The sequence below is a fragment of the Falco naumanni genome, chromosome 9 (genome assembly GCF_017639655.2).
Source record: "Falco naumanni isolate bFalNau1 chromosome 9, bFalNau1.pat, whole genome shotgun sequence".
NCBI classification, from domain to species: domain Eukaryota; kingdom Metazoa; phylum Chordata; class Aves; order Falconiformes; family Falconidae; genus Falco; species Falco naumanni.
The window spans coordinates 24,033,607-24,057,249 of NC_054062.1; the positions used below are offsets into that span (position 1 = coordinate 24,033,607).

At 66.4% G+C, this 23,643-nt stretch overlaps 3 protein-coding genes across 9 annotated transcripts; 2 read left to right on the forward strand and 1 right to left on the reverse strand.

The window, feature by feature from the left end:
• Positions 1-72: 72 nt before the first annotated feature.
• LZTS2 (leucine zipper tumor suppressor 2) lies at positions 73-7,697 on the forward strand. Its single transcript, XM_040606661.1, has 8 exons — positions 73-102; positions 458-507; positions 909-942; positions 2,672-2,740; positions 3,833-4,300; positions 4,642-5,157; positions 5,697-5,966; positions 6,050-7,697. Exons 1-8 carry the CDS (start codon positions 73-75, stop codon positions 6,728-6,730), a joined length of 2,118 nt encoding a protein of 705 aa, XP_040462595.1. The 3' UTR covers positions 6,731-7,697.
• Positions 7,270-17,158, reverse strand: PDZD7 (PDZ domain containing 7). Of its 3 annotated transcripts, none has more exons than XM_040606990.1 (17): positions 17,113-17,158; positions 14,621-15,028; positions 14,295-14,435; positions 13,730-13,904; positions 13,205-13,381; positions 12,840-12,987; positions 12,556-12,616; positions 11,609-12,034; positions 10,906-11,109; positions 10,656-10,697; positions 10,317-10,474; positions 10,035-10,126; positions 9,798-9,889; positions 9,632-9,703; positions 8,633-9,127; positions 8,213-8,313; positions 7,270-8,079 (listed from the first exon to the last, which is right to left on the reverse strand). In XM_040606990.1, the coding sequence occupies exons 2-17, from the start codon at positions 14,811-14,813 to the stop codon at positions 7,930-7,932; spliced, it is 2,727 nt and encodes a 908-aa protein (XP_040462924.1). In that variant the 5' UTR covers positions 14,814-15,028; positions 17,113-17,158; the 3' UTR covers positions 7,270-7,929. The 3 variants fall into 3 exon arrangements, with proteins under 3 accessions (XP_040462924.1, XP_040462923.1, XP_040462925.1); XM_040606989.1 differs by lacking the exon at positions 17,113-17,158 and adding an exon at positions 15,747-15,873; XM_040606991.1 differs by lacking the exons at positions 10,656-10,697; positions 17,113-17,158 and adding an exon at positions 15,747-15,873.
• On the forward strand, positions 16,048-22,139 carry SFXN3 (sideroflexin 3). Of its 5 annotated transcripts, none has more exons than XM_040606994.1 (11): positions 16,048-16,260; positions 17,769-17,935; positions 18,162-18,332; positions 18,463-18,561; positions 18,835-18,910; positions 19,348-19,433; positions 19,847-19,974; positions 20,099-20,148; positions 20,304-20,353; positions 20,822-20,869; positions 21,172-22,139. In XM_040606994.1, the coding sequence occupies exons 2-11, from the start codon at positions 17,772-17,774 to the stop codon at positions 21,266-21,268; spliced, it is 969 nt and encodes a 322-aa protein (XP_040462928.1). In that variant the 5' UTR covers positions 16,048-16,260; positions 17,769-17,771; the 3' UTR covers positions 21,269-22,139. The 5 variants fall into 5 exon arrangements, with proteins under 5 accessions (XP_040462928.1, XP_040462926.1, XP_040462927.1 ...); XM_040606992.1 differs by lacking the exon at positions 16,048-16,260 and adding an exon at positions 16,267-17,011; XM_040606993.1 differs by lacking the exon at positions 16,048-16,260 and adding an exon at positions 16,267-16,987.
• The last annotated feature ends 1,504 nt before the right edge of the window (positions 22,140-23,643 follow it).

Sequence of the window (23,643 nt, forward strand, 5' to 3'; positions counted from 1 at the left end):
TCTCCCGGAGAGCACCCTTGGGTGCTGCTGGTGCGGGTGTAAGCGCCCCCCTGCCCCGGCAGGCCAGGGGTGATGGCAGAGGAGTGTCCCAGGGAAATGGAGGTAAGGCAAGCGGCTAGCCGGGCTCCCAGTGGAGCTGGGTCAGGATTTGCATGGGGGGGTGGGGTGGGGAGGGGCTGCGGGTGTCCCCCCTCAGCCCGAGAGCCCCCTCTGGCCCCCATTTTCCCCCAGTGTAGCCCGGGGCAGGTGCTGTCACGGGGCTATGGAGTGGAAGTGGGGCAGTGGGAAAGCCCAGGATCCCCAACTCCCACCCATCCCTTCTTGGGGCTGGGAGGGGGTGATGGAGCTGAAGCTGAGGGGGAGCCTGGGTGACCCCAGACCCTGGGCGGCATGGAGGTGCCTACAGCTCCCCAGGCTGTGAGTGGGTTGATGTTGGTTTTTCTCCCTTGTCCCCCAGTTTGGGACTTTTGCGGAGCTAGGGGATGGCAATAGCTGCAACATCTCATGGTAGGGGGTGGGTGGGTAGGGTGATGTCCAGTGGGGCTGACACACGCACCCCATCCCCCTTGGCAGGGTGCTGGGCTCCCCAAATAATTTCGGGGGGCATATCCTCGGAGGCGACCTTCACCCCGCGGGTCTGGGGCTGTACTGGGGGACGCAGAGCCCTGAGGTGGGGTGTCTCGGCTGATGCAAAGAAGGGGACAAGCTCTGTGTCCACGCGCGCGCCCCCCCCCCCCCCCCCCCAAGCCCGGAATCCCCCGGAATCAACGCGTCTGGCACTGTCCTAGGCGAGGGTGACCCACGCGGGGGGCTGCCCCACGCAGCCCCCCCGTACCCCCATCTCCTTCCCGCTGGGGGCGGGGCCTCGGGAGGGGGCGGGGCCTCGGGAGGGGCGGGGCGGTGGGGCGCGGCGCGGCGCGGGAGGGCGGCAGCGGGGCCGCGGTGAGTGCGGGGGCCGGGGCCGGGGGGTCCCGCGGGGCCGGGGGCCGCTGCGGCGGCCCTGGGGGCGAGCTGTGGGGCGGCCGAGCCGCGGGGGTCCCGGCGGCCGCTTCGGGGCGGGGGGGGGTTGAGCGAGCAGCCGGCGCTGGGGGAGTCGGGCCCCCGGGGCCGCTCTGCGGGCGGCCGGGGCGCTCTGGGGGTGCTGGGGGGCGGCTGCGGCCCTGGGGGTCCGTGGGGCGCTTCGGGGGTGTTTCAGGGGCACTTCGGGGGTGTCCTGGGCGCGCAGAGGCCCAGGGGTCTGCAAGGCAGTTTAAGGAGTCGCGGGGCAGTTTGGGGGTGCTTTAGGGGCGCTCCGGGGGGGCTGTGGGGCAGCGCAGGCCCAGGGGCGCCGTGGGGCGCTTTGGGGGCGTTTCAGAGCACTTTGGGGGTGGTTTAGGGCCACTTTGGGGGGAGCTGTGGGGCAGCAGAGGCCCAGGAGCTCTGTGGGACACTTTGGGGGTGCCTTAGGGGCACTTTGGGGGAGCTGTGGGGCAGCAGAAACGCAGGGGCCCAATGGGGCACTTTGGGCGAGCTGTGGGGCAGTACAGGCCGCGGGGCTCCGTGGGGCACTTTGAGGGTGTCATGGGAAACTTTCAGTGTGTTTTAGGGCACTTTGGGGGAGCTGTGGGGCAGCAGGGGCCCAGGGGTGCCGTGTGGTCGGGCAGGTGGAAGCACCGTGTGACAGGCTGGGTGCTGTGGGGCTCAGTGGGGCAGCGTGGGGTGGGTGGCAGGGCAAGGGAGGCAACACCACCCAGGGAGCCTCGGGGGGTGGGATGGGCTGGCAGGAGCATGGCTTGGCATGGGGGGGTGCCCACCCCACAAGCGCCGGGTGCGTGGGGAGGGGTGAAGGGCTGATCCCCCCTGCCCTGGGGGGCCCTGAGGTGCCGTCGAGGCACAGGAACCCCTGGGGGCCTGGAACACCCACAGCTCGGGGTTGGGATCCAGCCGAGCAGGGGCCGAGGCTTCCCTTGTTTCGGGGTCGGAACGGTGGGATCCGGCTTCGCTGTGCTCCGGCCGGAGCGGCCAGTGGTGACGCCACTCCAGTTGCTGACTGGTTTTACTGGGTGGCTGGAGGGAGGTTTCCCAGGGTGCTGGCGGCCGGCTGGGCTGGCCACCTCACTCCCCAGCCACTTGCCCGGGGGGCAGTGGGACCCTCTCGGTGGGCCGTGGGGGCTCGCGGGAGGGAGAAGATGGAGTTCCTTCCCAGCGCCTCCCAGCGTGGCCACTGAGCGCGGGGCCCCAGCGGTGGCAGTGTCCCCTCCGTGGCTGTACGGGGACCCGGCTGTTCCCAGGGGTGTCCCCCTGACCCACACGTCCTAGGGGAGTTTCGCTGCGGTGGGGTGCTGTGCTTTGGCTGGCTGTGGCTGGGGGACCCCAAAATGTCCCTTTGGGAGTTCTGTGTCCCTGTCTGGTCCCTGATCCCTGCTCCTGCCCCTCCAGCAGCAGCAGGTCCCTGTGAGGGGCCACTGTCCCCACCACCCCTCCTGAGGTGGCCGCAGCCCTCCAAGGGCACTGAGAGCGGTGTACCTGCTGCCGGCCCCCCCCTGCCACCCTCTGTGCCACGCTGGCACCACCTGCCCCAGATCTGCATGTTGAGGCACTTGGGCGGGGGGGAGGGGGGCTGTGGGGTACACAGGGACCCCTGATGCCGTTTGACACCCTGACCCCCTCCTCTTTCCTGTTCCTGCCTCAGGGGCCGGTGGAGCTGTGTTTGCAGTGCGGGGGCCAGAGTGGACCGGACGGATGGGCAGCAGCTGGCAAGGTGAGCAGAGCTGGGCAGGGGGTGTCACCCAGTTTCCCACCTGGGGGTGTCAGGGGCACAGTGTGAGGTCACGGTACACGGAGACGGCACGTGTTGGTGGGGGTGACGGTGGCAGGAGGGCTGGCTCACCGGCATCTCTCCCTTGCTTGCCCCACCCTGGGCCCTGGCAGGCGGATTGATTTCAGGTGACAGCTCTGCAGGCGAGACCGTGCGGGCAGTGGCCCCCCTGACCCGTGCCCCGTGCCAGCCGCAGCCATGTGCAAGATACGATGAGGCAGCAGGGGACAGATCCGTCCCGTCAGCTGGCTCCCGTCACGCAGGCGTATGGCATGGGTTGGGGCAGGGGGGGTGCAGCGGGGCACTGGCGGAGTGCCCTGGCTCAAGGGGGGTGTGCGGAGTGCGAACAAGGGGCACCTGTGTAGGGGCTGGGAAAGGGCCTGGTGCCCCCATTCTGGACCACTCGTCTACCTAGCATCTGCCCCCTCAGTCACACTCCCTGGGGGACCCTGCACCCTGTTGTGGATGGCTGGGGGTGGGGGGCACCCTCTGTGCGGTCACTTCAGAGAGGTGGTGGCTGTGGGGCAGGGGAGATGGTTGTTTCCAGTGTGTGGGGCTGCCCCCAGCTCTCCGTGGGGGTTGTACTGGTGGGTGCCACGGGACAGGCAGCGCTGTGGGGCAGGCAGACGGGCAGGCTGCCCGGGAGTCGGCTCTCTGCAGGCCTCTCAGGATTCGCCTCCAGCCCTGGCATGCTTCCCGTGGCAGGGTCACACTGGGGCACAGCAGGGGGCAGGACCGCATCCTCGCTGCCCCACGGTGCCACCAGCACCCCACAGCCCCCGGCAGCCCCAGGCTGCTACGCCAGGATGCTGAGTCCAGCTTGGAGGGGTGCTGGTGCTGCCCCCCCAGCTAATCCCGGTTTTATTACGGTTTGTTTGGCATTTCCTTCTGCCTGCTTCCCTTGGGCTGGCCTGTGCCCACAAGATCAGGGACAGCGGCCAGGGGTGCCCCCATGCCCACCTGGGGATGCTGGCAGCTGGTGGGGCATGGCCAGCGGCACCCACAGCTCTGATGCCTTGTCTCCCTTGCCCACAGGCTGCCCGCGTGCCCCTGCTTGCCGGGGGCCCCCCTGCCATGGCCATCGTGCAGACGCTGCCTGTGCCTCTCGAGGCTACTGCTGAGGGGGCTGCGCAGCTCCACACCACTGCCCACTCGCCCACCACCACCATGGGCAGCGTCGGCAGCCTCCTGCCCAGCCGGCCCCGCCACGACCATGCCAGCCAGCCCTGCGACGAGGAGCCACCCAGCACCTCCTTCCGCAAGCAGGAGGGGCTGCTCCGGGTCACCCCCCGGGACCCCCTGTCACCTGAGGAGCCCCGCGTGGCCATGCCTGGGGTCGCCCATGCCTACGCCAATGGGGGCTTCTGCAGTGACTGGCTAGATGCCCCCTCTCCCACCAGCCCTTGCAGTGACTCGGATGAGCCCCGCGATGACCAGGCCCTGAGTGATCACCTCCGGGGGCCACCCCCCAAGCTCGTCCCTGTCTCTGGCAAGCTGGAGGAGGTGAGGTGGGGGCAGAAGCAGGGCGGGTGGGTGCTGGGGTCTTGACTTTTCTCCCTATGCCACACTGGGGCTGTCAGTGCGAGTGTGTGAACTGGGGCCACGTGACCACATTTTTGCTGTCCCTGGGGAGGTGGCAGTCCCTGCGCCCTTGATGTCTCCCTCTTCGTGCCAGGGGTGTGTTTGGGAGCCCACCCATGGATGGGGGATGGAGCAGACAGCAACTGGCCCTTGTCTCCTTTGGGGTGCAAAGGCATTGGGGCTGGGGGCGTGCCCCCCAGGCAGCCTGTAGGAGGGGTGGTGGGTCCCCCCCAGCCCCCTGCTCTCCCCTTTTCCCCTGGCAGAACGTGGAGAAGACCCTGATCCGCCCCATGGCCTTCAAGCCGGTAGTACCCAAGCTCCGGAGTGCCCAGTCAGGCACGCGTCCCGGGCTCTCGGAGAGCCAGGTGAGCCTCACCCACTTGCTGGCTGCCGAGAAGCCCAGCTCTCTGAGCTGCCGTGCCAGCACCCTCTCGGACTCGGGGCGCAACTCGCTCTCCAGCCTGCCCACCTACAGCACAGGCTGCAGCCAGCACCCCGAGGTGGGCGCCCTGCCGGCCACCCCCCACGGTCCCCCTGACCCCCCGGGGGGCTGCCGCCCCTCCAACTCGGACAGCGGGCGCTCGTCCTCCAGCAAGAGCACGGGCTCGCTGAGTGGCCAGGGCCGGCCCTCCTCAGAGAGCGGCTCCTGCGGCCGCTCCCCCCTGCCCGGCGAGGAGGCCATGCTGGTGCGGGAGCTGGAGGACAAGCTGCGGGAGAGGGAAGCCGAGTTGCAGCTCCTGCGTGACAGCCTGGATGAGAATGAGGTGGCCATCTGCCAGGTATGCCCCTGGTGTCAGCCCGTCCTGTCCCTGTCCCTCTGTCCCCAGGGCGCCCCTTGCAGACAACCCCCCCTGGTTGGGGGGTGAGGGACCCCCTTTGGGGACCTACTACAGACCCTTGTGTGGGGATGCTTTTTTCTGTGGGTCTGGGAACGGGGGTTTTCCCACTGGTGGGCAGTCACATGGAGTCCCTGGGGGAGCCTTGTATGGTCTGGGGGGGGGTAGTTGTACAGACTGGGGTGTCTCATCTTGGGGTGCCCTTTTATGAGTGTACCTGGGACCTGCAGCTTCTCCCTGCTGGTAGTAGAGCTGGGGGAGCCCTGTAGGCTCTGGGGGTGCTGAAACGGGGGGCCCAGCATGCAGAGGGATGGGGGGGGCACCACCACATTGCATCCTTTCTGGACCCCTCCTCCATTTATGGGGGATGAGTTGCCCCCCTTCCTGTGGGCAGAGGGTGCCTGTCCTGGAGAGGGCAGCAGAAGTGGGGGGGTGCTGTGCCATCCCCCCAGCGTGTGTCTGTCCGTGCCCCCCCTGCCCAGGTGTATGAGGAGAAGCAGCGGCGCTGCGAGCAGGAGCTGGAGGGGCTGCGGCAGCGCTGTGCAGCCCAGGCACGGCAGGCAGCCCAGGCAGCGCAGCGGGGGCAGCAGGTCCTGCAGCTCCAGGTGCTGCAGCTGCAGCAGGAGAAGAAGCAGCTGCAGGAGGACTTTGCCCAGCTGCTGCAGGAGCGGGAGCTGCTGGAGCGTCGCTGTGCCTCTTTCCAGCGTGAGCGCACTGAGCTGGCACCCCGGCTGGAGGAGACCAAGTGGGAGGTGAGTCGCCTCACAGTGTTGGGGGGTGCAGACTCTGGCAGGGGCAGGTCCTGGCCGGCGCCTGAGCCCCATCATCCCTGCAGGTGTGCCAGAAGTCAGGGGAGATCTCACTGCTGAAGCAGCAGCTGAAGGAGGCGCAGGCAGAGCTGGCGCAGCGGGGGGCCGAGCTGCTGGGGCTGCGGGCTCAGCTGCGGGAGGCGCGGGCGCAGCTGCAGGTGGGTGAACGGCGGGCGCAGGGGCTGCAGGAGGCCGCCCGCCTGAAAGCGCTGGAGCTGGAGGTCTGCGCCAACGAACTGCAGCGGCGCAAGAGCGAGGCCGACCTCTTCCGTGCCAAAGCTGGCCGGCTTGAGCAGGAGGTGGCGGGGCTGCGTGAAGCTGCCCGCGGGCGATGCCCCCCACCCAGCGAGGGGTACCCCCCACCCAGTGAGGGATGCCCCCAGCCTGGCGAGGAGCCCCGGGGTACTGCGGGGCTGCGGCGGCAGCTGGAACGGCTGCGTGCAGAGGTGGCCCTGGAGCGGCAGCGTGGGCAGGAGCAGCAGGATGCCTTTGAGCAGGAACGTGGCACATGGCTGGGTGAGAAGGAGCGGGTCATCCGCTACCAGAAGCAGCTGCAATACAGCTACATCCAGATGTACCGCCGCAACCGACGGCTCGAGCAGCGGCTCCAGCATCTCCGGCTCCAGGGCGAGGACCCCCTGCCCGAGCCCTGCGACCCCCCTGGCCCTGACCCACCCTTCGAGGAGATCACAGCCACCGAGATCTGAGATGCTGCCTGCCCTCGCCCTGTGCTTAGAGGTGGGGGGGCCTCCAGCCCCTGGGATTTTGGGACCTGTGGGGCTGCAGGGGATCCCTGCTCTCCCCCCCAGCTCTGGAAGGACTGCTGGCACCGGGAGGAGGCAGAGGGGACTGCAGGTGCTGCCCCCTTCCCAGCATGGAGGTGCTGGGGTGAGGGTGTGTTGGCACCCACCACAGCTGGGGGTGCCCATGAGATGTGAGGCCAGGTGGGGGCCGACTCCTGGCCTCAGGGCTGCCCAGAGCTGGTTCCTGCTGATCCTCTTAGCGCCCAGGAGATTAGCGTCGCTGGCTTCAGCCGGGGTCACCTTGGGCAGCGGGAGGGCTGGCTCGTCCCTTCCCTCTCGTTCCTGCTGGCACTGTCACCCAGCCACTTCTAGAGGGACAGAACCTGTGCACTGTCCCTGCCCATGCCAGACTCCCCCCCTGCCCCCCATGTGTTTGTCAGGGGATTCGTTTCTGTGCCATTTTAAAGAACTCTATTTTTATAGGACCTACCAAAACATATCACCCTCTCCCAGCTCATACCTTGCCTGTCTGTGCCCCCCTCACCCCTGTCATGGGGCAGCTTGCCCCCAGTGCCTTTCCCATGCCCTCGGCCCCAGCATCCCTCTGTTCCCCGCCCCCCCCCCCCTCAAAAAAACCAAAACCCACCTGGTCCATGCCCCTGTGATGCCCAGCCTGCTAGGGGAGAGGGGCACGCTGCCAGGGGTGCCAGCTGGGGGCACCCTGGGGACATCCCCAGGGTGGGCAGAGGTGGGGGGCCAGCTGGGCCCCTAGGGGTGTCAAACCAAAGGAAAAGCCTGGCCGTGCCCAGTTCTGGCTTGGTCGTCCCCGGCTCTGGGGGGGATTTTTGTACTTTATTTCGGTTGTGTCCCGTTCCCAGAGCCCGGCTCGCCTGTGTACCATGCGGAAATGCCGATTAAAAACAGGCCCCTGGCTGCGTTTTTTTTTCTCAGGGCTGCATCTGTGTGTCCGGAGCAGGGTCAGGGGCTGCTTGTCCTTTGACAATGGTGCCGGTGGTGCCCCCTACTCAGGTCCTGTTGCAGGCAGCTCCCCTGCGCCTGTGGGGCAGGTCTGGCTCTCGCATCCTCCGGCTGTACTGACTGGCCACAGCTCGGTGCAGGAATGAGCCGCGTGGGATGGCTCCTCGAAGCAAGGGGGTACAGCATCACTCCTGGGGGGCTCCAGGCACCCGCACCACCAGCTCCATGGGCTCCTTGGCTTTGTTGCGGTAGGCCTGGCGGATGATGTCCACAGCCCGCTGGTGGGTGACGTTCTGCAGGCTCTCACCATCCACTGACACCAGTTCCTGCCCAGCCTGCCCCCCCCCCCAAGGGAAAGCAGTGGTGTGAAGTGCAGCTCCTTTTGAGGTGCCAGGGGACTGCCAGCACCCAGTGGCACTGTGGGATGGGGGTGTCCGGCTGCCTGCTCACTCCCCAGGGTCCCCATACCTTGAGGATGCCACTGAGGAAGGCAGCTCCTCCAGGGAAGATCTTCTCAATCTTCACAACAGGCTGTGCTCTTGACTCGATGCCGCCAGAGATGCTGATCCCTGTGAGGGAGCCGTGAGACCCTCACACCTGCGTAGGCTGAGACCCCCGCACTCGCTCCCAGACACAGCACCCCCTCCCATGGGCAGCCATGCCTCCATCCTGCCCTGTTTTGGTAGGCCCTACCCAGACATGCCAGGCTGGGGCATGGGCAGGGGCAGGTCCTCTTCCCTTCTAGTTCCAGAGGAGCACTTGGGGGTTTGCTCCCTGCCCCTTAAATGGGATGCCCCTTGCCAAGGAAGTGCAACCCATCCCAGTGATGCTGGTGCCAGGAGGAGGGTGCCCACCCCACCTCTGGGGTACCACCCATGTGCTACCCACCCAGTGAGTGCTTCAGCTTGGAGAGGGTGACGGTGAGCAGCCGATACTCCTCCTCCTCTTCTTCCTCCCCGCCAGCATCCCCGGGGCCATTGGTGGCTGCCCCAGCCCCCCTCTCACCTCCTGGCCCCCCATAGAGAGGTGCGAGGGGGGATCGTGCCCGCCGGGGCCTCCCCAGCACCTCAGCCCCTCTGTCGGGTGCTGTCCTGGGGGGCTCCCTGTGCCAGGTGGGCCGGGGGCTGCGCGAATGCCCGTGCCCCTCACCCGGCGGGGGCTCGGCCAGCAGCCAGTTGGGGGGACGGGGGCCAGCGGCAGGTGGGGAGTGGCTGGTGCAGGCGTAGGCATCCACTGGCACGTCGGGGAGCGGGGTGTAGGCGCGGGGGTGAAGCCGGCGGGGGCTGGGGGAGGCCCGCAGCCGGGCTGGGCTTGCCTGCAGCCCCCCAGCTTCCTCCGGCTCTGGGGCCCCCACCGGCTTCAGCAGGAACCCTCCCCGATAGTCTGCAACAAGAGGGGCTCAGGGATCCCCCCCAGAAACCCCCACAACCCCACTCTATGGGACCCCCACCACCCACAGATCCCCCAGGACCCCACAACCCAGCTGTCTGGGACCCCCACTATCTAGAGATTCCCTGGGAACCCCAAAGCCCTGGGACCCCCTTGGTGCTAAAGGCCCCAGATCTTCTTCCTCCAGGGACATTCAGACACCCCAGCCACCCTCCCTTGCACCTCTGACACTCAGAGACCCCCAGGCGCCCCAGCTCTCACCACAGACTCCCAGTCCTCCTCCCCAAGACACCCCTGGCACCCAGGATCCACAGATCCTGCTACTCCAGGACCTCCCAGCACCCAGGCACGCCAGGTGCCCTCTCCCCTGGGACACCCTGCACCAAGACATGCCAGCTCCCTTTCTCCTCCCCCAAACTGCCCCCATACCCCCTCCACCCTGTACCCCCACCATGGGGCAGCCCAGTGACCAGGCAGACCCTATAGGGTGGCACTCACCAGGCACTGGTGTGATGAGGTGTCTCTTGGGGGGGACGTCATGGTGGGCTGGGCGGAGGGCAGGTGAGCGCACTGCAGTCAGGGAGAGCCACCAGTTACCCCCTGGGCTGTACCCACCCTGCCCACTACCACCCCCAGCCAAGGTCCCCAGCAGGCCAGGCTCTACCTGAGCGGCTTTTCAGGGCGTCGAAGGCTTCCAGCTCCAGGGGCATCACCATGCTGTCAAACCGGCCCAGGTCTGTGGGGGCCACCACGCTCCTGCCAGGGCAAAGGGAGGGGACAGGTTGTGGCAGCCTCTGGGATGGAGTGTGATCAGGGCTGGAGAGCATGTGTGAAGGTCTGGGTCCGTTCCACCCAGCTGGGCAGTATCGGGATACCCTGGGGTACCCCCAGTACCACCCACCTCACATCCCGCAGCAGCAGGACCTTCTCAGGCCGGTCCAGGATGGCTAGCAGTGGCCGCACCAAATCCTCCACGCTGCCCTCGTGCAGGTACTGCGGGTGCAGGAGGGGTGTCAGTGGATGGGTGCCTCCGCGTGCCTCAGTTTAGCTCCCAGAGCTTAATGTGGGCAGGTAGCGCTGACTGCGGTGACCCCCCGGGATGCAGGAGCTGCCCAAGGATGAGCCCGGGGTGCCAGCACTGCTCTGCCTGTGCCCTGCCTGCACTCTGCCTGCAGTGCCATACCCGGGAGCAGTGGCGGAGCACGGCTGTCACCTCGTCGGGGCTGAGGAGGCGTGTGGCGGTGTCCTGGATGTGCGGGAGCCGGGCCTCGGGGTCACTGCCATTGGGCTGCAGGGTGGCAAAGCCCATGGGACCCAGGATGCTGGCACGCCGGCTTTTCTCTGGAGGAGCACAGCAAGAAGGGGTGGCCAGTGGGGCAGGGACTGCCCCAGACACCCCAGAAAGCCCCCCACCCCAACAGATTGCTCCACACCAGAGTCAGGCACATGCAGCTTGGAGCCAGGCGCATGCAGAGCCTGCCCCCACCCCCCCACCCGCCGGGCACACAGGCACCCCCGTTACCCCGCTTCAGGCTCCGGATGACAAACTTCTGCACAGCACCTACTGCAAGGGAGATGGAGAGGGGTGAGCGGTGAGCACCCAAGGAAGCTGGGCCCATCGCTGCCCATTGCCAAAACTGCATGGCTGGGGACCCCCCGCCCCCCCATGCACCCCCTCCATGCCAGGACTGCCACAACAGGGCCATGGTGCCCACAGAAGGGGGGGACAAGTCCCAGATTGGGTCTGTCTCCGCCCTGTCCCCCACCAGTACCTCTGTCCCCATCGGGGCGCCCCAGGGACTTGGCGCGTGCCCGGCGGTCGGAGGCGGAGGGCTCCTGGCTGGGGGGGGCCCAGCTGTGGGTGGTGGCACGGCCCCCCTTGAAGAAGAGATTGACAAGGGTCTTGGAGCGGTGCAGCCCCGGGGGGGTTCCCCGTGCCCCCTGTCCCTCTGGCTTCTCCTTCTTCCGCTTCTCCTCTGGGGACAGAGCAGGGGGTTGGAGTGGAAAGGCCAGGGGATACCACCCCAAATCATGTTTGGGGGCAGGGAACTTGGGAGGGGAGGGGCGTCGGAGGGGCTACTGTGGGGCACTGACTGGAAGAGCGTCCTGCTGTGTGGTGTAGGGCTTTCCAGGGATCATGGAGCTGGGCTTTGGAGTGCCCAGAAAGCCCCAAGGACACAGGGCTGGGGCTATGGAGAGCTAGAGGATGCCCAGGGTTGGCGGCCAGGGGTCCATATGGTCTGGGGGCTATAGGGTGCCAAGGTAGGGGCCAGAAACTTGGCTACAGGATGCCCAGGAGCATGTGAGCCAGGTATTTGTGTGGGTATCTGTGGGCTATAGGACGCTCGAGCAGGGGACAGGCTCCACATGGGGCAGGGGCTGAGCCATGGGACCCCCAGGGCTGGGAGTGCAGGGTTGGAGAGGGACCCTGGCCAGGAGGAAGTCCCACACGTGGGGCCATGTCCCGGTGCCTACCGGCGACGGTGAGGTCGCTCTGGGAGCGCGTGATGGGCTGCCGGGGCCGGCTCAGCGCCAGCAGCAGCGCTGTCTTGGGCGAGTGGGTGAAGGTCCGGCGTGGGTGGGTGGCAGGGGGCTCGTGGGCGCCCTGGCCCCGGATGGCCGTGTCCCGCAGCAGCTCGGGGGGCCGCACCGTGCGCCGCATCTCTGGCAGCCCCTCGGTAGCCGGTTCAGTCTGCATGGCCCGCTCAGCGTGCTCCCGCACCCAGCCCCGCCGTGGCCCGTCCTCTGTGGAGATGGCCACGTCCACGGTGCGGGCAGGGGGCCCCGGGGTGGCCGTCCCCAGCCCGTTCACTGCCCCCGGCACTGGCCCGGAAGAGTAGGAGGAGATGGAGGAGCTGGTCTCTGAGGCCTGAGACAGCTGCTGTAACTGCCCGTTGGTCACTGCAAAGGCACAGCAGGGACTTGGGGTGACATACCGTGGGGCCACAGGGAGCTCCACATCACCCCTGAGGACAAGGGACATCAAGAGGACCCACAGGGCCACAGGGACTGCAGGCCTGCTGGTGGTCACAGGGGAAGATCTGCATCCCCTACAAGGGACATGTGGGGTCCCACAGGGTCATAGGGACCGGTGGGCTAATGGCCATTGCATAGGGATCTTCATGTCCACTCCCAAGGATGAGGACAGGTAGGACCCTGCAAGATCACAGCACTGCTGGCCATGGCACGGGGCTCTTCATGTCTCCTCCAAGGATGGGGGTCAGGTGAGACCCTGCAAGCCCACGAGGACTGCAGGTGCTAACCATGACACCGGGAGCTTCATGCACCCTCCAAGGCCACAGGACTCCATAGCATGTGGACCTTCTCCCTCCCCATGGTGACCAGATGCCGCTTGCATGGGGTCCCAGCCCCCCCACACCCCAGCCGTGTCCCTGCCAGTACCCGCATGGCACTGCCCTTACAGCGACTGAGCCAGCAGTACTCGGCCACCATCTCCTTGTAGGCAGGGAACCGGCCCGTCTCCTAGGCACAGAGGGAGGATGAGGGGGTCAGTGCATGGCGGCCGAACCCGATCCGGTGCCAGCCATGAATAATGCATCGCCCCCGCTCGCCACCCGCCTGAAACCCAACCAGCCGGCAGCCACACCAGCCCCACGGGCGCCGGGCCGAGCTGGGGCAGCGCCAGCGTGGGGACACATTGACACCCCTCCTCGCCTGGGAGTCCTGTGGGGCTGGATGCGGGTACCTTAATGGTCAGCATGATGTGGGTCTGTCCCTTGAGCACCTCCACTGCCTTGCTATGGCTTATGTCTTCAAACTTGACTCCGTTGGCTGCAAGGACTTGGTCTCCCACCCGAATGCCGTTCTGCTCTGCCAGGCCCCCGGGGTCCACCCTAGGGCAGCAGAGGGGCAGGATGGGGCCAGACCCTTGCCGAAGCCCTGCTCCTACCCCACACCTCTGCCCAGGCAGCTCCGTGCCCCAGCACCCACAGTGGTGATGCCCACGATGAGGGTGGGAGGCTCAACCAGGGAGGGTTTGCCAAGCCCCAGCACGGGCACCGCAGGGATCGGGGTGCCACGTGCCCCTTGTGCCCCCTGGCGCAGTCGTACTTGGAGACGTAGATGCCGAGGCCGAACTCCCTGCCGCCGCGGATGTTGAAGCCCAGGCAGTAGTCGTCGGAGGTGGTGTAGAGGTGGACGATGCGCCGCAGTCCATCCTCGGAGCCACTCTCTGATGGTGTTGAGCCGCTTTTCTCCACCACCAGGCGCCTGTTCACCACGTCCACCCTGGAGCATGGGCACAGTGCTGGGGGGGGCTCGGGGGTCCGGCTCTCACCCTCCAGCAGAATGAGGCCATTGGTGTCACCCAGTCACCCAGTGGCAGAGAGTGATGGGGATGGGGGATGTTGAGGATGGGGCTTGCACCCACTCTGCCTGCTCCAGACCTTCCTATCCTACCCTGTGCCCCACTCTGGGCTCTCCCCACCTTTGTCAGAGGCCTCTGATGACCACCACCCTGGGTGTCCCCCAGCTTTGGGATCCTTCCTGTCCCCCAGCATCCCCCACGGAGCCTCCCCACCACGCCCTCCATGGCGTTAGACTTTGGGGTGCAGGCATGGGGTTTGCCCTGCTCACCATGCTGTCTTCTCCTTGGAGAACTTGATGCCTGGCACACGGCCCATCCGCCGGACCACCATGCGGAGGCGGTTGTTGCCAGTGAGGACCTTGACAGCACTGCTCATGGTGATGTTCTCCAGGCTCACACTGTTCACCTCTGTGATCTTGTCACCAACACACAGCCCAGCCTGCTCTGCATGGGACAGATGGCTCAGCTGGGCACCTCACCTGGCACCAATGCCCTTGTTTGACATCCTCTCCCTAATTGTATCCCCAACCTGATCCAAACCCCATGGGAACAGAGTTGAGGATGCCTGGTAATCACACTGAAGCCATGGCAGGTATGGGGAGCTTGTCACCTTGCTGTGGCTTGGGGATGGAGCTCAGATCCATCAACATGGGGCTGCCCACTCCTGTCCCCTGCCCTTCTCCGTGGGAAGCCTGAAAACCCCACACAGCCAGAGGCAGCAGGGAGCGAAGGGTGGCATCATCGCTGCAGCACTGTGTCACTGGGAGCTCCCCAAGAGGGTCTTGCTGGCATCTGCCTGTCCCCACCGGTGTCCCTCACCCTGCCCCCACTTACCAGCAGCGCTGCCCTCCTCCACTTTGCTGACAAAGATGCCCAGCCCATGCTCAGAGCCACCGCGGACACTGAAGCCCAGCTTGCCGTCCATGCTCTTCTCCACTGTGATGGCGTTGATGATGTCGCTCTCATTGCTGCTAGCTGTGCGGATGGGATGCAACATGCAACATGTCACCCAGGCTGGGTGCAAGCAATGGCAGGGGGGGTGTCTCTTGCCGGGGATGTCCCCAGTCCCAGGACAGCTCTCCCTGCCCCCAGACCCAGGGAACCCAGGCATCCGGCCCCCCGGCCACGCGGTGGGCAGAGGGCTGGGACACCCCACTCACCTTCGATGGGAGTGTTGATGAGGATGACGCGGCCCATGGGGGACGGGGCTCGGCTGCCCCGGGCGGCCCCGTTGAGCAGGCGGCTCTGCTTGCTGAGGAGGCAGTGGGGAGCCAGGCTGGCCTCGCTGCTGGAGCTCCGCGACCAGCTGCCTGCCGTCATCCCCGAGTATGCCGTGTCCCAGCTCTGGGCCATGGCGGCGCTGGGCACCCCGGCGTCCGGGTGTCTGGCTCGGGGCTGGCTGCGTCCTCACGGGGCCGGGGCTGCCCGCCGGCCAGGGGGGGACATGGCATAGTCCAGCAGCACATGCCCGGGCTCGGGCACTGCTCCCTCTTAGCAGCACGATGCTGGAGCCAGCTGGTGTGGGTGCTTGGTGCTGGCAGGATGGGTCCCGGGCGCAGCGGCAGGGCCTGGGGGGGACAAGGAGCTGCATGATGCCCTCTCCAGCCCTGTACCCTCCTGCCCTATAGCACCCCGGGGGCCAAACTGCTGCAGGACCCCTGGGGACCACCAAGGGGGCCATGGGCACAGCCTGCTCTGCCCTGGGGCAAGGATGCCAGGGTGCAAAGGGGCTTTTCCTGGCAGCGTAAATCCGGAATAGGGGGTGCACAGGGGCTCTGCCTGGCAGCGTAAGTCTGGAAAGGCTCTGGAGAGGGGGTGCGGGGACCTCAGCTTTACACCAGGGAGCAGGATGTGACCCCCCCGGCCCCTCCCTGGGGAGGCTTTGCAGCAGAAGAGGAGGGAGAGCCGCTCCCCATCCCGCCCAGCGCCCCTCTGGATTTACACCGCCGAGAGTTGCCGTGGGGCAAGGGGCGGCCCCGTGGCCCCCCGAGGTAGTTCCCGCGGGGATTTTCTAGGCGTGGGTCAAACGCCACCACGCCCACGCCCCCCCCCCGCCCCCCCGCCCCCCGCCCCGCTTCGTTCCCCGCTCGCCCCAGCCTGACCTCAATAAATAAGTGATGGCCCCGGCCAGGGGGACACGCCGGTGTCCCCGACGCCTGGCAGCCCCCCGCGGCGCCCCCCCCGATGCCCCCTCAGCACCAGCCAGCGCTGCCCGCTCCCCGAGGGGGCGCCGGGGACCCCCCACTACCGCCGTCTCCCCCCGCCCCCGCCCCGTGCCCTCCTCACCTGTCCCCATGGTGCCACCTGCGAAAGAGACACCTGGCAGCGCGGGGGGGATGGAGAGGCCGGGGGGGGCAGAGCCGCCTCCCGCCCCCCCGCCTGCGGGGATTGGCTGCCCCTGCGGGACCGGCACGGCCATCGGGCGCGGGAGCTGTCAATCAAGAGCGGCCAGGGCTGGCCCCGCGGCTGGTGGGGGGGAGCCCTGCGTGTGTCTGTCCCCACGGACACGGCGTGACGGGGCCCGGGGGGGCGCGTCCCCCCGCGGGGCTGCGTGGGGCGAGGGCAGCGGTGCCCCACCGAACCCCTCCCTTCGCGCGCAGCATCCCGGGGGCACACGGGGGAAACTGAGGCACGGCCAAGGGAGGGGGCGTGTCGTGTTCCCCCGCTCACGCCGGTGAGGCGAGCCGGCGTCCCCCCGTGCCCCCCGCCCCGGGGGGCGTCGCTTCCACCCCAGGCTGGCCGTGACCCCCCGGCGGGGCCCGGCGCCGCCACCGCGAACCCGACACCGCGGCGGTTTCAGGTGATGCGCGGCGGCCGGGGGGGCTGCGGGGGGGCTGCCGCCGGGCGGCGAAAGGGCTGACCGGGGTGGGGGGGTTCCCCCACTCCCACGGGGCCAGGGTCCGCGCGGCGCCCCGGCGCAGCCCCCGCGGGGAACCGCGACACCGGGTGGGGGGGGAGCGCCTGGGGTAGGGGCGGGGGGGGCCCGACGGGCGTGGGGACACGCACCCACAAGCACATACACCCCATGCACTCGCACCTCCACGGCATGCGTGTCCGTGCCCCTGCGCACGCGCACGCGTGCAAGCCGGGCCGCGCCGCCTGTGCGCACACTCACGCGCACCCACGGAGCGCCGCTGCGCGCGCACGGGCGCACACGCGTGTACGCCGCCCCGCTCGCGCACCCCCAGGCGGGCGCAGCCGCGCACGAGCAGCCGCCCGCCGCTGCGGAGGAGGCGCTGCCCGGCACGCGCGCGCTCGCCGCTGCCCCGCCACGCGCGGACGCTGACGCGGCACGTGGGGGCGCGACGTTACAAGCGCGCGGCGCCTGGCGCCGGCATCAAAACCCGCGTGAGCCCGCGGATGCACGCGGCGGCGGCGCGGCCGCCCGGGTGGGCCCGGCCGCGCGCCGGAGCCCGCACGTGGACGGCCACGTGAAAACACACGCGGGCACCCGAGTGAGCGGAAGCCGACGTGAGCGCGCGCAAGCGGAGACAGACCCGCACGTGAGCGCGCACGCGCGCACCCACGTGAGCGCACACGGGCACACCCACGTGAGCACGCGCGCCCACGCGCGAGTACTCCCGCGCACCCACGCGCGCAATCGAGGGGGGAGGGGGGTGGGCGCAGACGCCGCGTGCAGCTCGGCACGTACCGCCCCCCGCCGCCGGCCCGGTCCCGCGTGTCCCCGCCGCCCCCCGCGCGGCGCCGCCCGGTTCCCCCCGCCGCGGGGCCGCCCCCCCGTGACGAGGCCGCACGTCAGCGCGCCGGGCGGCAGCGGGGCGGTGGCGCGGGCGCGGCCCGGGGAGCTGTGAGTGCGGGGGCGCCGGCGGGGGGGGGGGGGGGGCAGAGCCCCGCTTCGCGCGGAAGGGGGTCGCGTTTCGGTCCTTGCCGGGAGGGGCATTCCGCCTCCCCTCGCCCTTCCTCGCCCCGCCCCGGGACTGGCGGCAGCCGTACCCCCGAGGTGGCGGTCCCCGCGCCCCCCTCCCCCCAGTGGCCAGGTGCTGTGCTGGGGTCGGGGTCCGTAACTGTCCCGGTGCTGGTGTAAATCGGGTGGGGGGCTCCCCACTGCCTGACTGCAGGGTGAGGAGGGGTGCGGTGGTGGGGTCACCCACCCACCAGCTGCCCCACCTGCTGGGGGGGCTTGGGAGTCCCCACACAGATCTGCTGCAATGGGGCTCCCTGTGTGTCGTCGTGGTCCCCCCCGTGTCGCCCCCCGGCCCCCCCTCCGTGTCCCCCCAGGCTGGGGATCAGCAGGGATGGGATGCACACGCGGGCACTGCATCCCACCTAACCACCCCCCCTCACCAGGAGATGCCGCCCTCCCTGCCGGCTACCATCAACATCCGGGAGCCCCGCTGGGACCAGAGCACCTTCCAGGGCCGGGCCAAGCACTTCTTCATGGTGACCGACCCCCGAAACCTGCTGCTGTCGGGGGCCACGCTGGAGGAGGCCCGCCGGGTGGTGGAGGAGTACAGGTACCCGGGGGGAGGGGTTCGGGGGGGGGGGCATACCCCCAGCGCCCATCCCAGGCAGAATACAGCCTCGGAGCCATCCCCATGGGTGGGAATGGGAGCGGTGCTGGCCCCCCTCGCCAAAGCCAGCCCCCCAGATTGCCTGGCTGGTCCCCACGTAGGTTGGGGTCCAGGCAGGACATGGGTGCGGGCAGAGGGTCTCCCAACGGGTGCTACTTTTACCTGCCAGAGCGGGCACGGTACCCCCGGGGCTGACGGAGGACCAGCTGTGGCGGGCGAAGTACATCTACGACTCAGCTTTCCACCCTGACACGGGCGAGAAGATGCTCCTGGTGGGGCGCATGTCCGCCCAGGTCCCCATGAACATGACCATCACCGGTTGCATGTTGACCTTCTACAGGTACCTGTCCCCTTCTCACCCCAGGGCCAGGAGGGTGCCCCAGGGCTGGGGGAACCCCACAGTGCGCTGGTGCTGTAGGAGCACCAGTTGGCATCCCCCAGTCCCACCAGCATCCTCCTTTCTTTGGTAGGACCACGCCGGCTGTGCTGTTCTGGCAATGGGTCAACCAGTCCTTCAATGCCATTGTCAACTACACCAACCGCAGCGGGGATGCACCCATCACTCCTAGGTAAGCACCCCTCTGACCAGGTCCTCGGGGCACCCCAAAATGCCGAGGGGGTGCCTTGAATAGCTTCTTGAATAGTGCGGGGCTGTGAGATGGGATGGTGGGGACCTGGTGCTGCCAGAGATGGACAGCAGTGGGGCCGTCAGGGTTGGTGGTAGAGCTGGGAGAGGAACCCAGGTGCCCTGGTGCTATTGGAGGGCATACTGTCCCCTCATGTGGAGGCTGGGGGTGGGATGGGGGATCCTGGCTTATCAGTGTCATCTCCTGCTCTTGCAGCCAGCTGGGGACAGCCTATGTGAGTGCGACCACAGGAGCAGTTGTCACAGCGCTGGGGCTCAAATCTCTTACCAAGGTAAGGTGGCCCTTGGCCATCACTGGCCAGGGCACCTGGACCCTCCCTGGGGGGTCTCCCTGGAGCTCTGAGCTGAGCAGGGGATTCACCCCATCACCTGGGGCAGGGGAGAAAATGGAGGAAAGGGGCTTCCTGGGGACACCCACACAAGGCAGCCCCTCTCCCCCGTGACAGCTCTGGAGGTGACCTGTCCCTCCAGCCCTGCTCCATCCCCACCTGCATGTCTCCAGCCTCCCCCCAGGGCTGGAAGGGGATGTGGGACCCCCTGAACCTCCTGGGCTTTCAGCAGCTGGGAGTTGCAGGGGTGGAGGGAATGGTTTCCCCAGTGGGGCTGGGACACCCCGAGGTCTTGCAGGGGGACGGTGGCAGACCCAGGGACAGCCAGCTCTGCCCCCAGACCCTCTGCATGACGTGCTTCCTGCTTGCCCCCCCCCCAGCACTTGCCAGCTATCGTTGGCCGGTACGTACCTTTTGCAGCTGTGGCTGCTGCCAACTGCATCAACATCCCGCTGATGAGGCAGAGGTGAGCCCCTGGGCTGGGCTGGGGTGCTGGGGCTCACATCAGGGTTCACCAGGCACTGGTGGGGATGTGGGGAGCAGTGCCCTGGGCTTGCAGGGGACTTCTGTCCTGGCCCCGCTGGCATCCCTTACCCTGGGGGGTTGCTTTGAGGGTACAAGCACCCAGTTGCATCCCAAGGGGTTATCGGTTAAGCTGGCTGTGAACTCCCCATCCCCATCCAGCCCTGTGGAGGACCCCTCAAGTGAGAATGTCGGTCTAGCTGTGACCCCCCCCACTTATTATGCAAGCAGTGGGTGGGGGATACACGAGGATGCCAAGCTCCCTTGGAGCTGTGCCCCTGTGCTGTGTTCCTGCCCTGTCCCTTGATCCCCCCACCCGTATACCGTGGATCCCACTCACCCCTGCTCTCCCTGCAGAGAGCTCAAGCTGGGGATCCCTGTCACGGATGAAAATGGGAACCGCCTGGGCGAGTCCACGGCTGCAGCCCAGAAGGCCATTTTCCAGGTGGTGGTGTCCCGCATCGGCATGGCAGCCCCGGCCATGGGTGAGTGTCCCCTCTTCCACCTGTGTCTGGGGGCTGCAGCCAGTCCCTGCAGCATGGGACGGGGTCTCAAGGCTGGCAGGGGGCTGTGAACACTGGGTGCTCATCTCCTTCCCCTCTGCCGCAGCCATCCCCCCGATGATCATGAACATGCTGGAGAAGAGAGCTTTCCTGAAGGTACTGGTGGTCTTGGGACAGGAGGGTGGGCAGGGTTGCATCCCCGTAACTTGTCACAGTTCTGGCACCCCTCGGGGCTGGTACTCCATGAGGGAACAGCCACCTTCGCACCCCGTCTGCCCCACTGACACGCAGCATCTCCCTGTCCCCGGCAGCGGTACCCGTACCTGAATGCTCCCCTGCAGGTTGGCCTGGTGGGACTCTGGTAAGTCACCCTCCACCGATGGGCATCACCCCAGGAATGGACCGAGCCTGGGAATGGGGGGAAGTGCTACTGGGGGGTCTGCTTGGCAGGGGAGGGAGGTGAGGGCCAGCCCAGAGCTTCTTGAGGGGATGCCAGAGCTTGGCCAGGCTGGTGCCCCCACCACAGGCACCAGGTATGGGATAAGACATCCTGGGACTGGGAGCTATTTTGCTCTATCTTATGTCTCTCAAGCTTGCCATGGGCTCCTGCTCAGCATTGCTGTTCCCCAGCACTGATGGGGACAGGCTTTGCCCCACTTCAGGAGCCGGATGTAGGGTCTGTGGAGCTTGGAGAGGGCATTCCTTACCCCTTTCCTGGCTGAGCACCCAGCATAGCTCTGGGCTGTCTCATTGTTGCTTGGGGATCAGGCCACGGGCGGGAACAGGTGACCGATGCAGCCCTGCTTCTCTCCATGTCTTTCCCTGGCAGTTTGGTGTTTGCGACCCCGCTGTGCTGCGCACTCTTCCCACAGAAAAGGTAAGGACAGGCACCTTGCCTGCATGTGTGGCTCCCATGGGGTAGGGCACGGGGTGCAGGCAGGGGGTCTGTAGGCTCCTTGTGCTCCCTGACTCCCAAGAGATGCTTTCGCTCTTTGAGCAGCTGGAGGCTTGAAGCTCTGTGCACACACATGTCCCCGTGCACGGGCAGTGATGCAGACCCAAAGGTCTGCACTGGGCCATGGGGACAACGTCCCTGTGGGGTGCAGCAGGTGGTTTCCCAGACTGAGGCCACTGGTGGATATTCCCCCTCCATCCTCTGTATCCATGTCCCCTTGGCAGCTCGATGGCCGTGAGCCGCCTGGAGCCTGAAGTCCAAGCTCGGATCCGGGAGAAAGACCCACAGCTGGAGACCGTCTACTTCAACAAAGGGCTCTGAACAGGGGTCCCGGGGTAGCCGAGATGCGTGCTGCAGAGCCAACACATTGCTGAGCTTCGCCCCTCAAATCCCTTCAGGGCTGCCACCTCTTTCCCTTGGCCATCTCTTGTCCGTAGGTCCCAGGTGCTCTGCCCTGCTTCCCGGGATGCCTGCAGCCACGCAGCACCGCGCTGCGCTGAACCCCATCCCCACACCTGGGCTCAGCCCGGCTCTGGGGACCTGCTTGGCTGGCTCACCCTGTGTGTGCCCATAGCTGTGTGCAGTGCACAGGGAAGCACTAGCAGCAGCACCAGGGACCCTGCGAGCGGAGGTGTGGGGTGGAGAAGGAAATGGTGCTCCCCAGCTTTAGGAGGCAGCAGACAATCATGGCGACTGACAGTTGAACCCTCTGCAGGCACCCCGTGTTCCCCAGCGGTTCAGCAGCTGGTGCCTGGGGATGGCAGAGCAGCTTTCAGAGAGAACTCCCCATACCCAAAATAGCTGTCTGTGTGTGAGTGATTTCAAGTGCACATGGTGGCTTAAAACCAGGGGGGCCCTCCCAGCCCAGGCTTGTGCTCTCAGCTCACCCTCTGCTCTCCTCTGGGCTGCTCTGGGGATTTAATCTGGCTTTCTGCTTCTTCCATCCCCAAAGCAAATGGCACATTTTAATCCCAGTAGAGAGTGCCCCTTTTTCTTCTCATGTTAACGCCATCTCTGTTCAGGCTGGGCTCCCCCCGAGGGGTCACTACCCCTTCCTGGAGTTCTTGCTTTCAGGTGGACCTTCTCAAATAGCTTTAAGTGCACTGTGGTTTCCTCTAGTTATTTTTTATATACATATAATGTACCTATATATACCAAATAATAAAGGCAGATTGTTTATAGAAAACAAAAAGCAAAGAGAAGCGTGTTGCTTGCTAATTTGTATACGGTGGAAAGGGACTGCTGTGGGGGTGAGGATGGGAGTGGGAGGGAGGGGCAGATCAGCTGCCAGGGTGCCCCTGTGCCCCCCAGAGCTGGCCTCTGCTCCCCGTTTTCCAGCCTGCTGCCTTTGCAGCAGCTCCTGCTGGCTTGGCATGCGGTTAAGCTCATCCAGCTGTCAGGAGGGCTTTTTTTAGCACAGTCAGCTTTGCACCTCGCTGCTGTGCAGAGGGGCTCTGCTAAGCTGCTGCCCTGGATACTGGTGGTTTGGAGAGGCCAGAGTGTCCCCCTGGCTCTGCCCACGCTCCCACCCCCTCTTGCAGCCCGTTCACAGGATGCTCTGCTTCAATCCCAGCCCCGAGCCTGCGCCTGCCTCTCCAGTGAAGCTATTTTTATCCCGCTTTCTATACATGGGATCTATCACAACATCTCTGCTGTTGGGGACCCTGGCAAGCCTGCGGGCAGCAGCTGCCTCCCCCTCAGCTTTCTGTCTGGCCCGAGCAGTCAGGAGCAGCAATCAACGTCCATGCAGGGAGAGGAGGGATGGAGGCAACGGTGCTCTGCAGAGCCCCTGCACCAAAGAACAGAGGAGTGAGAGTCACTGCGAAGCCCAAGACGGGCAGAAATGGCAGCTGGTGAGATAAGGGCCAGGCAGCCCAGAGCCACCCTGTGGCTTCCCTGGTGGGCAGGGGCTGGCAGAGGCTTGGCTGGGGGTGCTCCCCCCAGCAGGGACAGCCAGCAGGACACCTGCACCCAGCACCCACCCAGGGTGGAGGCGTGTAACTGGGACAGGCATGTTGGAGATCTGTCCCCCTCCTCCTGCTGGCCCCAGCATATTGCAAATATCTCCCCTGAGCCAGCCATTGGCGGCTTATAAATAATGCAGCCCCTTGCCGTGCAATAAGGGCTTGTCAGTAGCTATTCTGCTCTCATAAATTAAAGATGAAAAGGTACAAGGCTCTTGCCAGAAAAATGAAGACAAATTTTTAATAGCTTGCCAAGACACAGGGAGATGGAGCGCTCGGGAAAAATGAATTACGTTTTTATTATGTGTTTTATTGTGATGTAATTGAACGGGATTAGCTGAGAATACAATATATTTCCAGGGCAGTGCAAAGAAAACAAAAATAATAATGACACCTGCACACCTCCAACCCCCACCCCCAGGCCCTGCACCACAAGCCTGTATGGGGACATTCCCCAGGCATGCACCGGCTGGGAGGTGGCCCTGAGCTGCTGGTGGCTGTGAGAAGCAGAGGTGGGGATTAGAGGGACACTGAAGGGGACAGGGGAACTGGAGATGCAGGGGCTTGGAGTGGCTGGGTCATGCTGGATGGGCAGGCAGGGTCTGGGCTCACCCCAAGAGCCCTCAGAGCTGTGGGGCTGGGGTGCAGGGCAGAGTGGCACAGCAGCACTCAGCCACACAGAGCCACTGGGTGTCTTTCACCTGTCCCTGTGTCCTCAACTGTTTTCATCCC

Coding starts and splice junctions, on each gene's coding strand:
- PDZD7 (XM_040606990.1), bottom strand. CDS start 14,813: ATGGCCCAGAGCTGGGACACGGCATACTCGGGGATGACGGCAGGCAGC. Junction 12,988..13,204: donor CTCGGCATCTACGTCTCCAA/GTACGACTGCGC, acceptor CTGCTGCCCTAG/GGTGGACCCCGGGGGCCTGG. Junction 9,128..9,631: donor CCTCATCACACCAGTGCCTG/GTGAGTGCCACC, acceptor CTCTTGTTGCAG/ACTATCGGGGAGGGTTCCTG.
- LZTS2 (XM_040606661.1), top strand. CDS start 73: ATGGCAGAGGAGTGTCCCAGGGAAATGGAG. Junction 508..908: donor AATAGCTGCAACATCTCATG/GTAGGGGGTGGG, acceptor GGCGGTGGGGCG/CGGCGCGGCGCGGGAGGGCG. Junction 5,967..6,049: donor TGGAGGAGACCAAGTGGGAG/GTGAGTCGCCTC, acceptor TCATCCCTGCAG/GTGTGCCAGAAGTCAGGGGA.
- SFXN3 (XM_040606994.1), top strand. CDS start 17,772: ATGCCGCCCTCCCTGCCGGCTACCATCAACATCCGGGAGCCCCGCTGG. Junction 18,562..18,834: donor GATGCACCCATCACTCCTAG/GTAAGCACCCCT, acceptor CTGCTCTTGCAG/CCAGCTGGGGACAGCCTATG. Junction 20,870..21,171: donor GCACTCTTCCCACAGAAAAG/GTAAGGACAGGC, acceptor TCCCCTTGGCAG/CTCGATGGCCGTGAGCCGCC.